Source organism: Macrobrachium rosenbergii, chromosome 13 (assembly GCF_040412425.1).
Source record: "Macrobrachium rosenbergii isolate ZJJX-2024 chromosome 13, ASM4041242v1, whole genome shotgun sequence".
Classification (NCBI taxonomy): Eukaryota; Metazoa; Arthropoda; class Malacostraca; order Decapoda; family Palaemonidae; genus Macrobrachium; species Macrobrachium rosenbergii.
The window spans coordinates 34,471,413-34,486,412 of record NC_089753.1 but is presented as its reverse complement, the minus strand read 5'-3'; the positions used below and the strand labels follow the sequence as shown (position 1 = coordinate 34,486,412).

The window sequence follows — 15,000 nt, the reverse complement described above, 5'->3', positions numbered from 1 at the left end:
CTCGCTAGGCCCGAGTTCGAGTCTCCGGCCGTCTAACGAAGAATTAGAGGAATTTATTTCTGGTGATAGAAATTCATTTCTCGCTATAATGTGGTTCGGATTCCACAATAAGCTGTAGGTTCCTAAATAACCAACTGGTTCTAAGCCGCGTAAAAAATAAGTCTAATCCTTCGGGCCAGCCCTAGGAGAGCTGTTAATCAGCTCAGTGGTCTGGTAAAACTAAGGTATACTCAATTTATTCAAGATTTACCCTGAAAGAAAACCTAAAGGTTAATCTGTATTCATACATCAAGAATTTCCTAACCGAAATAAAAGTCTTTTGTAATATTTAAATTGAAAAAAAGGATACAAAATGTTATCTTGAGGGAGGGTTGCAGAATAAAGACGGCATATATTGACAGTAAATCAAAAGTACAACAGCAAAAATTATTTAGCCTTTTCGACAATGCAAAAATTTTTTTAAAAAATCACTGCACTACACTTATCTGTCAACAATATTCAAAGCTGAACTGAATTTAGTTGATCAAATACCGAAATTGTCAGTTTGGATATTTATTATGCAATTTTGTTCATTGCAAATGTGTTGCAATGGGACTTTAATTGCAATAATTCAGCGATAAAACTCTACATGAAATTTTAGATTCATGTATCTTTTTAATAGTATAATGAAATTACATTCATATCTATGTAATACTCTCTGCCTCATTTTCTATAACCGATTGGAACCTATCTTACTAAGTATATCTCTTTCTGTTTTAAACTTATCATCTCCATCGATGTGAAACCTCCCTCGCCTTTGAGTCATGTATATGTATGAAGCCTAGTATGTACATACATATATAATCATATAAATATATCTATATGTATACAGTATATATAAAATACACGTACATGAGCGAGCACACAAACACACAATATATATATATATATATATATATATATATATATATATATATATATATATATATATATATATATATATATATATATATACAGAAGGACCTGCAGTAACATAATTGTTTAGCAAAATGAAATATACCTGTAAAAATATAATATATAGACATTATGGACACACACACACACTATATATATATATATATATATATATATATATATATATATATATATATATATATATAATGCCCATGATTAAACTGAATTTAGAATTTAGGCCAAAGGCCAAGAACTGGGACCTATGAGGTTATTCAACTCTGAAACGAAGATTGACAGTAAAAGGTCTGAAAGGTGTAACAGGAGGAAAACCTCGCAGCTGCACTAAGAATCAATTGTTAGGAGAGGTTGGAAAGTAAGACGGAAAACAGAAAATATGAAAGGAGGTACAGTAAAATGAATGAAAGGGGTTGCAGCTAGGGATCGAAGTCTCGCTGAAAAGAACCTTAAGTAATGCCTAGAGTGCACTGCATGAGGTGCACTTACGGCACTAACCCCCTACGGAAACGCAGAAATTAGCCAGAATTATTATTGATGAGAGCTTCAAAGTGGTCGTGGGATGGCCTTTTGTGTATTCTAGGCTATAATGATTTCATTTTAATCATCACTGTTATTCTTCATCATTAATGTAGTTATATTTATATATTTATTTTTATTTTATCTACAAAACTTCAGACATTATACACTCTATTCATGACCCATTTTTTTTATCCCACAACTAATCACCTATAACTAATGTCCTTTCCACCAAGTTTCGGGTTATATATATCTTTCTATACTTCTTCATACAGCATATATTTATATATACACAAAAACATATAGTATATATATATATATATAGACACCTAAGTTTGATTCAGGAAACATGTTTTAACCCTATACTGATAATTATATACCCTCCTATTTTAATACTAAATATCCTACCTCTTGATTATATCTCTATATTGCACACACACACATACAGTATACTGTATGTATATATATATATATATATAATATATATATATATATATATATACTGTACATTACATACTTACATACATATATATAATATATATATATATATATATATATATATATATATATATATATACATATATACATATGCATGTTTCACCCAACAGCGGGATGACTCCGCAGAAAAAGCAACCCTCCGTACCCCACGTGTAGAACCTATCTTGCTAAATATAACCCCCTCCAGTTTTACAACTGGATCTTCTCCCTCGCTGTTAAATCTTTCTCAAATTTTCCTCATAATCCTCTTAAGGGGAACAAAGGGTGTATTATCAGAAGGGCGGAATTAATGCGTTCATCTCCGCGCACACTGGATTCGGTAATCGGATGTGACTCGATAGGAGAGGGTTTATCCGTTCTCATCGAGCTTATCTTTAGGTCACGTGACTGCCCCGTTCTCGTTTAAGGTAAACAACGGATTGGATTCACATTATATTTTTGTTTATTTGGGGTTATTCGATTTGTACTGTATATTTTTCTGTCTAGTTTCTCGGGCTGCAGTTCGTCTTTCTGTAATTCTTAAATTTATGTTTTCTACTTTTAGGGTGTCACGTGACTGCTTTGTTATCATGCTGCTCCAATAATCTGTCGATTTCCTTTTATTTATCTACCTGTAATATATATATATATATATATATATATATATATAGTATTAATATATATATATATAATACATATATATACAGTATATATATATATATATATACAGTATATATAAGATTTCGTTAAAAATTATAATGTTTTCCGATATAAAAGAACCCACATACTACGTACAGTACATAATCCCATACACCAAGCAAGTCTTAAGACTCTCCATTTCCTTTTGTTCGCGTACACAAAAGAATTATTTTGAGGAATATCTCGCCTTTTTTTGGCCGTCCTTCAAAAGAAGAAGAAGAAAAAAAAAGACACCACAAACTTCTTAGAATAGATTCCATTTCCCCGAGGCATCTTTGACGTTCGCTCCGGAATGATGATAGAAAACTTTTCCACTTCTAGAAAATGCCGTTGGTTGGATATAAATAGGCTTGTACGTCCCAACTTTCAGAATTGTCCCAGGGGAAAACGAGGGATAAAAACGTATTGCCGTGGATAAGCATTCTTCCATTTTTAAAAAAAATAAATGTTATATAAAGTACTTTTGATAATTATCATTGGTGTATTAGCCTAAATAATAATCTTTAACCATAACGCCAAAAGCTAGACCTAACTTGAGGTTCAGACAATATCGCTTCCAACCTCATGCTTATACACTGTAAACGTAATGGTAAACCATGTTGTGAGTGTGTGTATATATATATATATATTATATATATTATATACATTATATATATACATATAAATATTATATACATTATGTATATATATATGTATATATATATATATATATATATATATATATATATATATATATATATATATATATATATATATATATATATATATTCCAGTTCACTCAGGAAGTGAAACGGGGAACTACTGCTGGTATGGCGAGTCCAATTACCACTGGAAAATAAGAAAAAGAAAAAGGCAAGCTTTTACTCCCAACTATGTGTATCCCAAGAAGCATTTGTGAAGCAAAGCCGTAGGGAAAAGGTTATTAGGCCTAGTACATGCGAAGCTTTTAGCTATCGACGTATACTGGAAAGCTATTAAATATCGAAAGTTTCGTGTATACATTCTTCAACCGGTTGTCATTATAAACAAAATCAATATTCCCTACCCCACCCAAAAGGAAGTACATACGGTTAGCATGCACACAGCTTTAAAATACATCCATGGGCGTTGCTATAGAATTGTTAGCGAGTGCGGCGCATGGTCTCCTAAGTTCTGATATAGGGAAAAGTACTAAATCAACGATGTCACTACTCCATCATACTCCACAATTCAGGAAACAAGAATCAGTACGAAATCTGCGATTTAAAAAACCAGTGCCAAAGTTGGTCAATGGCCGTATTTTATGGAAAATCTTAGCCTGTGAATGAACTTTGTGGGAAGACAAGTTTTTTTGCCAACACCTCTCCCGACTGTAATCCTGGCAACGCCCATAGGAGCTACGGTTCCCACTAAAACGCTGAGTATGTCTTATCTTACCGTGATTAGGAAGTCTTAGTCTAAGCGCCTTCGTTTGGCCTGAAGGAGCAGTCACATTTTCTGACTTGTTGCCGTAAGTAGGATTCATTGCGTGCCCCGCTGAAAGCAATATAAATTGAATTAACACACAGGAAACGTGAATTATTTTTGCCAGTAGTTATATATAACATTCTACGAACTCAATTTCCACCTGCTGACTGCCGAAACAATAACGATCAGCTGTAGAATCAGACTAGCCTTATTGCATATATGCCACAGTCTCTCGACCAAATCTACACAAAACTTTATTTTTAGATAAACTATTTGCCATATGATATGCATTCACTTCATCACTCGCTAAATACATACACATCAACTCTTATTGGGAAAAAATGACAACACATCAAGCCTCGGTGGGATTAGGCCTGTTTACGCCTGCAAGGGCTTCGTCCCTAAGCAGACATGGCAGCACAAACTACCGAAAAGACTCAAGCTTGTGATACCTACGTTTGTCCAATGCCCTCTTGGAAAAATCTACCTTCCTCCAACTTTTCTCCGATTAATTGGCTATAAATATGTTATATCAGATATATGTAGGCTGAAATTTACCTGGGATCAATTGTAGCTGCAGGACGCATAGGGTAAGTGAGTAGGCTAGACTCGGTCGTACTGCCACCTTGGGGGCAGCCAAGTGATGCGGACTGCACATACTGTTTATTATCGGCGTTTAAATTGCTGCAATATCTCACTACGTAGCACACATTAATAAAAACACAATGAATATTCCATGTATCATCACATTCTATCCTAACACTACTGCATTCTGGCAATCACTAAAGAAATGATGCAAAAACTGTCCCTTCACGTTGCGGGAATCATTGTCATCGCTTTTAATTCCGCTGCGAGAACTTGCGCAATGGTTCTTTTTCCAGAAGTTCTCTTTTCAAAATATTGGTAGTCATCATCGGTAAAAGTTCTACAATTACGGAATTCTTACCTATTACTTATTTATATGCGTGATTTCATGTAGGTGTACTTTTTTTAATATATTTGAATCTCTCTCGATGTGGTGTAATCAAAGACAGGGTTGTAATACGACAAAGGGTTGCACTGATATAATTCGATATCTTCATCGTTTAAATGTAATCATTTCGAGTCTCTCATTGTCAGTCACATGAATTCATACCAATAAGTAAGTAATACTGAAGAATTTTACGGGAGCATTGCTTTTATTCTATGCTAACATCTAAATTTATCATTTAAATCTTGTCGGGTAAGAACCATCGAGCAAGTTCTCTAGCCAGGATCAGCTGTGTTTACAAATAGTGGCTTCTCGTGTTAGTGCCTCTCTCTGCTTCCGAATTATACATACAGCCATGAAAATTCGGATTGCGTAGTTTACTGATGTGCAAATACAGCCGTGCCAGATGATTAATCAAATTATATAAGATATTTCAAGTGCCTATTGTAAATGAACAAATGGCAAGTGAACGGAAATTGTAACCCCAGTTAGGCCTGGAAGACATTTTCTCAAAGTGGAGTCTAGATCCGAATTGAAGACACCTACCAGAAACAAGGTTTCATTTCACGGTAAGGAATATATTGCATTATAGTTCCTTATATGTATTTCTAAATTTTAAGGAAGTTATGATTTTTTACATAGAATCTTGCATGGCTGTTGTCGTAGAGTATTCTAGGCATAAATAACCATCTTTTCTAAACGGGCTGGCTTTGCCAAGATAAGTACAAATGAAACCAAGGTTTTTACAGTGAAACATTTTTAAGAAGTTGCCTTTTGACAATATGTGTTTGATAGTCGTATTTTTTTTTAATGGTGTGGTATTAGACTGCCCAACGAATGTGATAGTGTTGATGAATTATGCCCGAAATATTTAGAAAGTGCAGTGACTATTCACTTTCACGATATCGTACGAAAATCGCTGATCAATTATTATCACTTGAATCTTGCTAGTTTAACGCTGTCTGTCGTCATTTAAATATGCAGGAACAGCCTGGTAATGCCGTTTTCCGTGTACGGACGATTCACTTACGTATAATACCTAGAAAAAAGGGCGTTTTTAGGAAATTAATTAACACATGATTTTGAGATAGCTTAATAAATTCCGTAGTGTGATTTGAAAAACGGACGCAGCGTGCGCTCCCTACACACACAAAAAAAAAGCCGCTTCACATACCCAACACATACCTATCCAGTTGTCCAAGACCATACCCATACTTCATAGTATAGGCTGCGATCAATTATTAATATCAAAATGACCAGTGTGGAACACTTACCAACCTTGTTTGGTGGGATCTAAATCATCGTTAGTGTATCAGGAGGTTCAGTATTCGATAATATCATTTTCCATTGAAATTTCAAGCCGAAGGTTTCACTGATGCACACGCTATTTTATGCATCTTAATTTCTTTGGCAGTTTAATAGGTAAGCAGGTTTTTTTTCTGTGAGTTCCTTGTGACGTAAACTGGAGTTTAAGCAAGGCTGCATCCAACCTAACCTAACCGTCATGCTCCACCCTCCTCGAGGTTATAAGCACGTATCTTATGGATACGTTCTTTTAACCAATCTATTTAGGGAAAAGACGATATTGGACGAGTATACCTGCCACAGTAGGCATTACTAAAGGATGTTTGCTGTATCCTTTCGGCACATATTTGCACCCACATTCAGCCTTCCAATTTACCTCCATTTCCGTTTTTCTCCAGGGGCGTCATTTCAGATTTTAGTTGGAGGGGGTGGGCAAAGACGATTTGGCGAGCCTAATCAGTTTTTTTTTTTGAGCTATTTTATGTGCTTTTCGAAGCACATAAAATAGATAGATATAACTTAATGTGATGACACATTTGAATTACGTGGGAATAATGGAAAACCAACTGCTGTTACGTCATGGGGCTGGTGGGGTGAGGGGGGGGCAAGTAGAGGCTTGGGGGGCAACTTGATTCTTAGGGGGCCAGTTGCCCCTCCCAGCACCCCCTAAATGACACCCCAGTTTTTCTCCCATCTTGCTGTTCAACCTCCTGTATCTGTTTCCTCGGGTTTTCTCCCATTGGCACCATTAGAGCCATTTACTTCATTTCTTATATTTTCCTGATCTCCATCTGTCTCCCTCTTTTCACAGTCTCAGGCGATGAATGGCCGAAAGTACCCAGTCTGGCTTCATAGCGTAAATTTCATGATTCATTCATGAAGGGTAGCCTAGCTATTAGGGAAAGTGTTTCCTCTCTTGCAGGCTTCGATTTTGCCTTTGAATATTTTTGGTACAGTATGGGTTTGCTTCTATTGCATTTAATCTTTGATCTCGGAAAAGAGGAGTGTATGTTCATGTTTTCGTCTATCCAGCGGAAATATTATTAACAAAGCCGCTGGAATAATAAAACTTGAAACCTTTTCAAGAAACTTCGTCGTGCATGTCTGTCCTGAAATCCGTGAATCCAAAATGAATGATCCTATTGGTTACTGTAATTGCTGTGAACACGTTCTTTTTTTAACATACTTTATAATGTAATTTACTATATTTATTATATATATATATATATATATATATATATATATATATATATATATATATATATATATATATATATATATATATTCAGTCTACGCCGTAATAACTCAAGTGTTCCTGAGATAAGCTAAGCATAAAGTACAACTATTTATTTACAGGTATTTATGTATAGGCACAAACACACCAGTCCGCCTTTTTGTAAATGATTACACTCACACATACATATATATACACATACATATACAGTATATATATATATACACATACATATATATGTGTGTGTGCGTGTGTTTGTACGCTTGTGTGTATTTTATATATATTACAGCGTGTTTTTGTTAGTCTGCAAAGATTCATGCGCACATAAAATCACACCAGCATCATCCACAATTAGGGGTAAATGACATACTGGTACATTTAACATACAAGGTCATAACCACTGGTATGTGCTTACCCAACAAGCTCCTCCCACACTTGCACGATCTGATTGCATTCTGCATGAGAAAGAGCTTATCACCCTTTCATACCTCTTTTTACACCTTTCATGTTCAGGAAATTGCTCTCTCTCTCTCTCTCTCTCTCTCTCTCTCTCGTCCCACGCCATACCTGTGAGTCTTTTGCAAGGCCACCATTGTGTTAAGAGCTTTTGCGGTCCCTAACTCCATCACACAGCGTTTATCCGTGTTGAAATTCCGAAGCAGTGGGAAAAGCCTATTTGTATTTGTTTTTGAAGGGTTTTATTTTTTTCTAACTGCTTTTAGTTAGGCTTTATGTGCTTATTTCGTAAGGAATATTAGTATTTTATACTTGTGAATATATAGGTATGTATAGGCTATAAGGTTATTTATACATATGTGTGTGTGTGTTTTTGTTTATATATGTACATATATTTGTGTGTCATTGTGAGTAATTTTTTCACCTTTTCTTCCTTTTTGGAGATGGCGCCATAGTGGCCGGCCTTTAGGTTATCAGTAAGTCTCTAGTCTATGGTGGTTGCAGGCCTAATGTGTCTTTTCTTTAATGCGGCTGATTCTGGTACCCATTCACAGCTGGGTTGACTGCTGGGTGGCAGGACTAGAATGAACCACGGACCTTACACATACGACCCCAGGGCTCTGTCTCTGTGGAATGACTCCCGCACTATTTGTAATCAAGCTGTTTTTCATAGCAAGGGATGTCTTCAGGGGGAGAAAGCAACACAGTATTCATTGCCACAATCACACTTAAATTACCGATTCATGGATGAACCCGTTGTGTAAATAACTTGATGCATCATTATCGACGTCATGCACCTACGCTGGAGTCCTCAGCAGCGTGTGAAACAGCCGTATATACCTTAAGCCATTCATCTTGTTTCTTATGCATACACTTTCGCTTCTTCTCTAGTAATGCTCACTTCATATATCCAGCACTTTCTAGGTCTTCATCCCGTTCTCCTCCCTCCTAGTAATTCTTATTATATAACGTTTTCACTAGGTTATCACCCCTCATTTTTTTCCACACAACCAGTCAATCTCAAAACTCGGATGATACAAACTTCACCTATGCTGACCTTTTAAACTCTTATACGTGTCCTCCCATTAGGCTATTCGCCTTTCAGTTTATATAAATCACACATGTTACTCAAACAGATCATCTCAACGGCTTCAACCTTTTTCTGTCTGTTGCGTTTAACATAAATGCTTCACTTATGTTGATGAGAACTGGCTTAGCAGTGGCTTCCATAGACACTTTAAATCCCTGTCTTATTCTTTTGCTCAACCCTTCTACTTTTACTTATTCATTATTATTATTATTTTTTTTTTTGCCTGCCCCACCTACTCTGTGATTCAGCTCTTCTCGCATGCCCATCGTCATCCGTTATATTGGCTGTTGGTACGTAAACAAACCAACCACTTCCATTGCATTAACGCCGTGGGGGGGTAGTGCCGTCAGTGCACCTCATGCGGTGCACTGTAGGCATTACTTAAGGTTCTCTGCAGCTTGCCTTCGGCCCCTAGCTGGAACCCCTTTCGTTCCTTTTACTGTACCCCCTTTCGTATTCTCTTTCTTCCATCTTACTCTCCGCCCAGTTCAGCTCATATTGACATTAAATGTCCATCTCTCTGGTTTCCATTTACCCTCAATGTCTCACTCCTACCTATATTTATTTGCAGGTTCCTTCTCTTGCAAACTCTGCTTTTTGTCTGCAGTTCCTGTCCAGTGTCTGCAGTTCCTGTCTAGTGTCCCCAATCAATGCTATCATCTGCAAACGTCAGCCATTTGCACTCTTCCCACAAATTTGCTCATACATCTACTGCCCTGTCTCTCACTTCTCACGACATTTCAGCCATAAAGATATTAAACATTAATGGAGACATAACAAACCCTTGTCTCAGACCAATGTTTAAACCAAGCCGTTCACTGATGCATCTACATAGTACAGATATGGGTTGCAGTCTGGTATTTTGGAGGTTTGTTCATGAGAAGAGGAGAAAGTCGTCTGTGTCTCCTCTGATAGACCAGGTCAAGTATTCACTGGCTGAGATTCGAAAGGAAGGTCGAAAGTCACCGTTGACGAGCCATACCTCTTGCTTTCCACTGATGAGCCATACCTAGTGCTTTCCACTGATGCTCCATACCTCTTGTTTTCCACTGATGAGCCATACCTCTTGCTTTCCACTGACGAGCCATACCTCTTGCTTTCAACTGATGAGCCATACCTCTTGCTTTCCACTGATGAGCCATACCTCTTGCTTTCCACTGATGCTCCATACCTCTTGCTTTCCACTGATGAGCCATACCTCTTGCTTTCCACTGATGAGCCATACCTCTTGCTTTCCACTGACGAGCCAAAGCTCTTGCTTTCCACTGATGAGCCATACCTCTTGCTTTCCACTGATGAGCCATACCTCTTGCTTTCCACTGATGAGCCATACCTCTTGCTTTCCACTGATGCTCCATACCTCTTGTTTTCCACTGATGAGCCATACCTCTTGCTTTCCACTGATGAGCCATACCTCTTGCTTTCAACTGATGAGCCATACCTCTTGCTTTCCACTGATGAGCCATACCTCTTGCTTTCCATTGACGAGCCATGCATCTTTATTTCCACTGACGAGCCATGCCTCTTGCTTTCCACTGACGAGCCATGCCTCTTGCTTTCCACTGACGAGCCATACCTCTTGCTTTCCACTGACGAGCCATGCCTCTTGCTTTCCACTGACGAGCCATGCCTCTTTATTTCCACTGACGAGCCATACCCCTTGCTTTCAACTGATGAGCCATACCTCTTGCATTCCACTGATGAGCCATACCTCTTGCTTTCCACTGACGAGCCATGCCTCTTTATTTCCACTGACGAGCCATGCCTCTTGCTTTCCACTGACGAGCCATACCTCTTGCTTTCCACTGACGAGCCATACCTCTTGCTTTCACTGACGAGCCATGCCTCTTTATTTCCACTGACGAGCCATGCCTCTTGCTTTCCACTGACGAGCCATACCTCTTGCTTTCCACTGACGAGCCATACCTCTTGCTTTCCACTGATGAGCCATGCCTCTCTCCACTGATGAGCCATGCCTCTTGCTTTCCACTGACGAGCCATACCTCTTGCTTTCCACTGATGAGCCATGCCTCTCTTCACTGATGAGCCATGCCTCTCTCCACTGATGAGCCATGCCTCTTGCTTTCCACTGATGAGCCATGCCTCTTGCTTTCCACTGATGAGCCATGTCTCTCTCCACTGATGAGCCATACCTCTTGCTTTCCACTGACGAGCCATACCTCTTGCTTTCCACTGATGAGCCATGCCTCTCTCCACTGATGAGCCATGCCTCTTGCTTTCCACTGACGAGCCATACCTCTTGCTTTCCACTGATGAGCCATGCCTCTTGCTTTCCACTGATGAGCCATGCCTCTTGCTTTCCACTGATGAGCCATACCTCTTGCTTTCCACTAACGAGCCATACCTCTTGCTTTCCACTGATGAGCCATGCCTCTCTCCACTGATGAGCCATGCCTCTTGCTTTCCACTGATGAACCATGCCTCTTGCTTTCCACTGATGAGCCATGTCTCTCTCCACTGATGAGCCATGCCTCTTGCTTTCCACTGACGAGCCATACCTCTTGCTTTCCACTGATGAGCCATGCCTCTTGCTTTCCACTGACGAGCCATACCTCTTGCTTTCCACTGATGAGCCATGCCTCTCTCCACTGATGAGCCATGCCTCTTGCTTTCCACTGATGAGCCATGCCTCTTGCTTTCCACTGATGAGCCATGCCTCTCTCCACTGATGAGCCATGCCTCTTGCTTTCCACTGACGAGCCATACCTCTTGCTTTCCACTGATGAGCCATGCCTCTCTCCACTGACGAGCCATGCCTCCTGCTTTACACTGAAGAGCCATACCTCTTGCTTTCCACTAATGAGCCATGCCTCTCTCCACTGACGAGCCATGCCTCTTGCTTTCCACTGATGGGCCATACCTCTTGCTTTCCATTGATGAGCCATGCCTCTTTCCACTGACGAGCCATACCTCTTGCTTTCCATTGATGAGCCATGCCTCTTTCCACTGACGAGCCATACCTCTTGCTTTACACTGATGAGCCATGTCTCTTGCTTTCCACTGACGGGCCATACCTCTTGCTTTCCACCTTACATTTCGTACTGAAGCGAAAACAAGCAGTGTAACCGTAGTTCAGTTCCAGGTACAAGATTTCGACCTTTTTTTTTTCCTGCCGTTCATTTTGACGAATCGGTCGATATTGTCGATACTTCTCAGGTGCACAATCTTTGTTTTCGCGTGTTTTTATTCATCGCTGTTCTTGACTTTTAAAGCCTTCAACGTTCACAGTGAAACTCGGTATTCTTTTGCTACTCTTGTGTTTGTAAAGAAAAAAAAAAAGGAGGTCTGTTTGTGGTAAGTTTAGAAATTGCCATTTTTAAGTTTCCCATAATTCTGTCTTCGATTCTGTATATTGGTAGGTTAAAACTTTCTCTCTCTCTCTCTCTCTCTCCCCATAGTTCTGTCAGCGAATCTTTATAATGTTAGGTAAAAACTCACTCTCTCTCTCTCTCTCTCTCTCTCTCTCTGTCAGCGATTCTTTATAATGTTAGGTTAAAACTCTCTCTCTCTCTCTCTCTCTCTCTCTCTCTCTCTCTCTCTCTCTCTCTCTCCATAATTCTTTCAGCGTTTCTTTATAATTTTAGGCGAAAACTCTCTCTCTCTCTCTCTCTCTCTCTCTCTCTCTCTCTCTCTCTCTCTCTCTCTCTCTCTCTCTCATAATTCTTTCAGCGATTCTTTATAATGTTAGGCGAAAACTCTCTCTCTCTCTCTCTCTCTCTCTCTCTCTCTCTCTGTTGTGTAAGCTGATTCTAGTTAAGAGCATTTAGCCTTACACGAAAGAATAGAATCAATTTTCATCAGCTACAGTTTCCACTTAAAAGAATGTCGCAGTTCTCCCTTCAACGTAATCCGCCCTTTCATTTTATTCTCCAGAACTTCCTTCGCCTTAAGAATATACCTTTTGAGTCCAGTCTAACGAGGTCTTCAGTAGATGGTGAAAGTGGATTTTAAATATGTATGACAATATTGGTAATATAATTTTTTTTTTTGCCCCATTTTAACCACCCTCCCTGCGTCTTGATCCGCTTTCTTTTGGCTGCATCAAAGTCTTCATTATCTACCTAGTTTAGTTTTGTTTCGTCATCTCTGTCTTTTTACCTTCCGCGTGCTTCGCCCCCTGATAAAGACGAAGGAAAAGGAATAAATGCGAATGTAAATGGGGTAGAAAGAGTGATATGTCGACGTGACAAAGAGATGAATAAATTAGCATAAGGCAACATAGCAGAGGAAAAAGGTTTGAAAGATAATATACCGAGAAAGAAAGAAAGGAAGGATTAAAACATTAATGATAAATATTCAGTTGGTTTCAGAAAGACAAAGAGAATCTGAGTGGAATGCAGAAAAGTAAACGAGGGTTTAGACAGGCGATGCCGAAGTAAATATACGTAATAATAAGTTTCTTCGGCTCAGTCGAATTTTCTGTACGTCGTATAATCAAGGCCACCGAAAATAGATCTGTCTTTCGGTGATCTCGTTATAATACTGTATGAGCTGCGGCCCATTAAACTTTAACCACGGCCCGGTGGTGGCCTGGGTTATACCGTTGCCAAGTTCCTCTTTGGAGGAGTGGTAGAGCTTTCGACTGGCACGCTGTTGGCCCAGCGTTCGACTCTCCGAGCCGCCAAAGAAGAATTAGAGGAATTTATTTCTGGTGATAGAAATTCATTTCTCGTCACAATGTGGTTCGGATTCCACAATAAGCTGTAGGTCCCGTTGCTAGGTAACCAGTAGGTTCTTAGCCACGTAAAAATAAGTCTAATCCTTCGGGCCAGCCCTAGGAGAGCTGTTAACCAGCTCAGTGGTCTGGTTAAACTAAGATATACTTAACTTCTCTCTCTCTCTCTCTCTCTCTCTCTCTCTCTCTCTCTCTCTCTCTCTCTCTCTCTCTCTCTCTGTCAGCGATTCTTTATAATGTTAGGTCAAAACTCTCTCTCTCTCTCTCTCTCTCTCTCTCTCTCTCTCTCTCTCTCTCTCTCTCTCCATAATTCTGTCCGCGATTCTTTATGTTAGGATAAAACTCTCTCTCTCTCTCTCTCTCTCTCTCTCTCTCTCTCTCTCTCTCTCTCTCTCTGTTGTGTAAGCTGATTCTAGTTAAGAGCATTTAGCCTTACACGAAAGAATAGAATCAATTTTCATCAGCTACAGTTTCCACTTAAAAGAATGTCGCAGTTCTCCTTCAACGTAATCCGCCCTTTCATTTTATTCTCCAGAACTTCCTTCGCCTTAAGAATATACCTTTGAGTCCAGTCTAACGAGGTCTTCAGTAGATGGTGAAAGTGGATTTTAAATATGTATGACAATATTGGTAATATAATTTTTTTTTGCCCCATTTTAACCACCCTCCCTGCGTCTTGATCCGCTTTCTTTTGGCTGCATCAAAGTCTTCATTATCTACCTAGTTTAGTTTTGTTTCGTCATCTCTGTCTTTTTACCTTCCGTGTGCTTCGCCCCCTGATAAAGACGAAGGAAAAGGAATAAATACGAATGTAAATGGGGTAGAAAGAGTGATATGTCGACGTGACAAAGAGATGAATAAATTAGCATAAGGCAACATAGCAGAGGAAAAAGGTTTGAAAGATATAACGAGAAAGAAAGAAAGGAAGGATTCAAACATTAATGATAGATATTCAGTTGGTTTCAGAAAGACAAAGAGAATCTGAGTGGAATGCAGAAAAGTAAACGAGGGTTTAGACAGGCGATGCCGAAGTAAATATACGTAATAATAAGTAAAAAATGCGCCGAAGTTTCTTCGGCGCAATCGAGTTTTCTGTACGCCGTATATTGAAGGCCACCGAGAATAGATCTGTATTTCAGTGATCTCGTTATAATACTGTA

General features: G+C 39.0%; 2 protein-coding genes across 2 annotated transcripts in view; both read right to left on the bottom strand.

The window, feature by feature from the left end:
* The window catches only part of LOC136845152 (uncharacterized), a 169,693-nt gene extending 164,543 nt beyond the window's left edge, over positions 1–5,150 (bottom strand). The window contains exons 1-2 of the mRNA XM_067115100.1: positions 4,648–5,150; positions 4,060–4,158 (exon numbers count right to left, since the gene is read on the bottom strand). The gene's annotated coding sequence lies outside the window, so the exon portion shown is untranslated. The remainder of the gene's footprint in view (positions 1–4,059; positions 4,159–4,647) is intronic.
* A 4,915-nt stretch (positions 5,151–10,065) lies between these two features.
* On the bottom strand, positions 10,066–11,946 carry LOC136844759 (uncharacterized). Its single transcript, XM_067113994.1, has one exon. It carries the CDS (start codon positions 11,944–11,946, stop codon positions 10,066–10,068), a length of 1,881 nt encoding a protein of 626 aa, XP_066970095.1.
* Between the last annotated feature and the right edge of the window lie 3,054 nt (positions 11,947–15,000).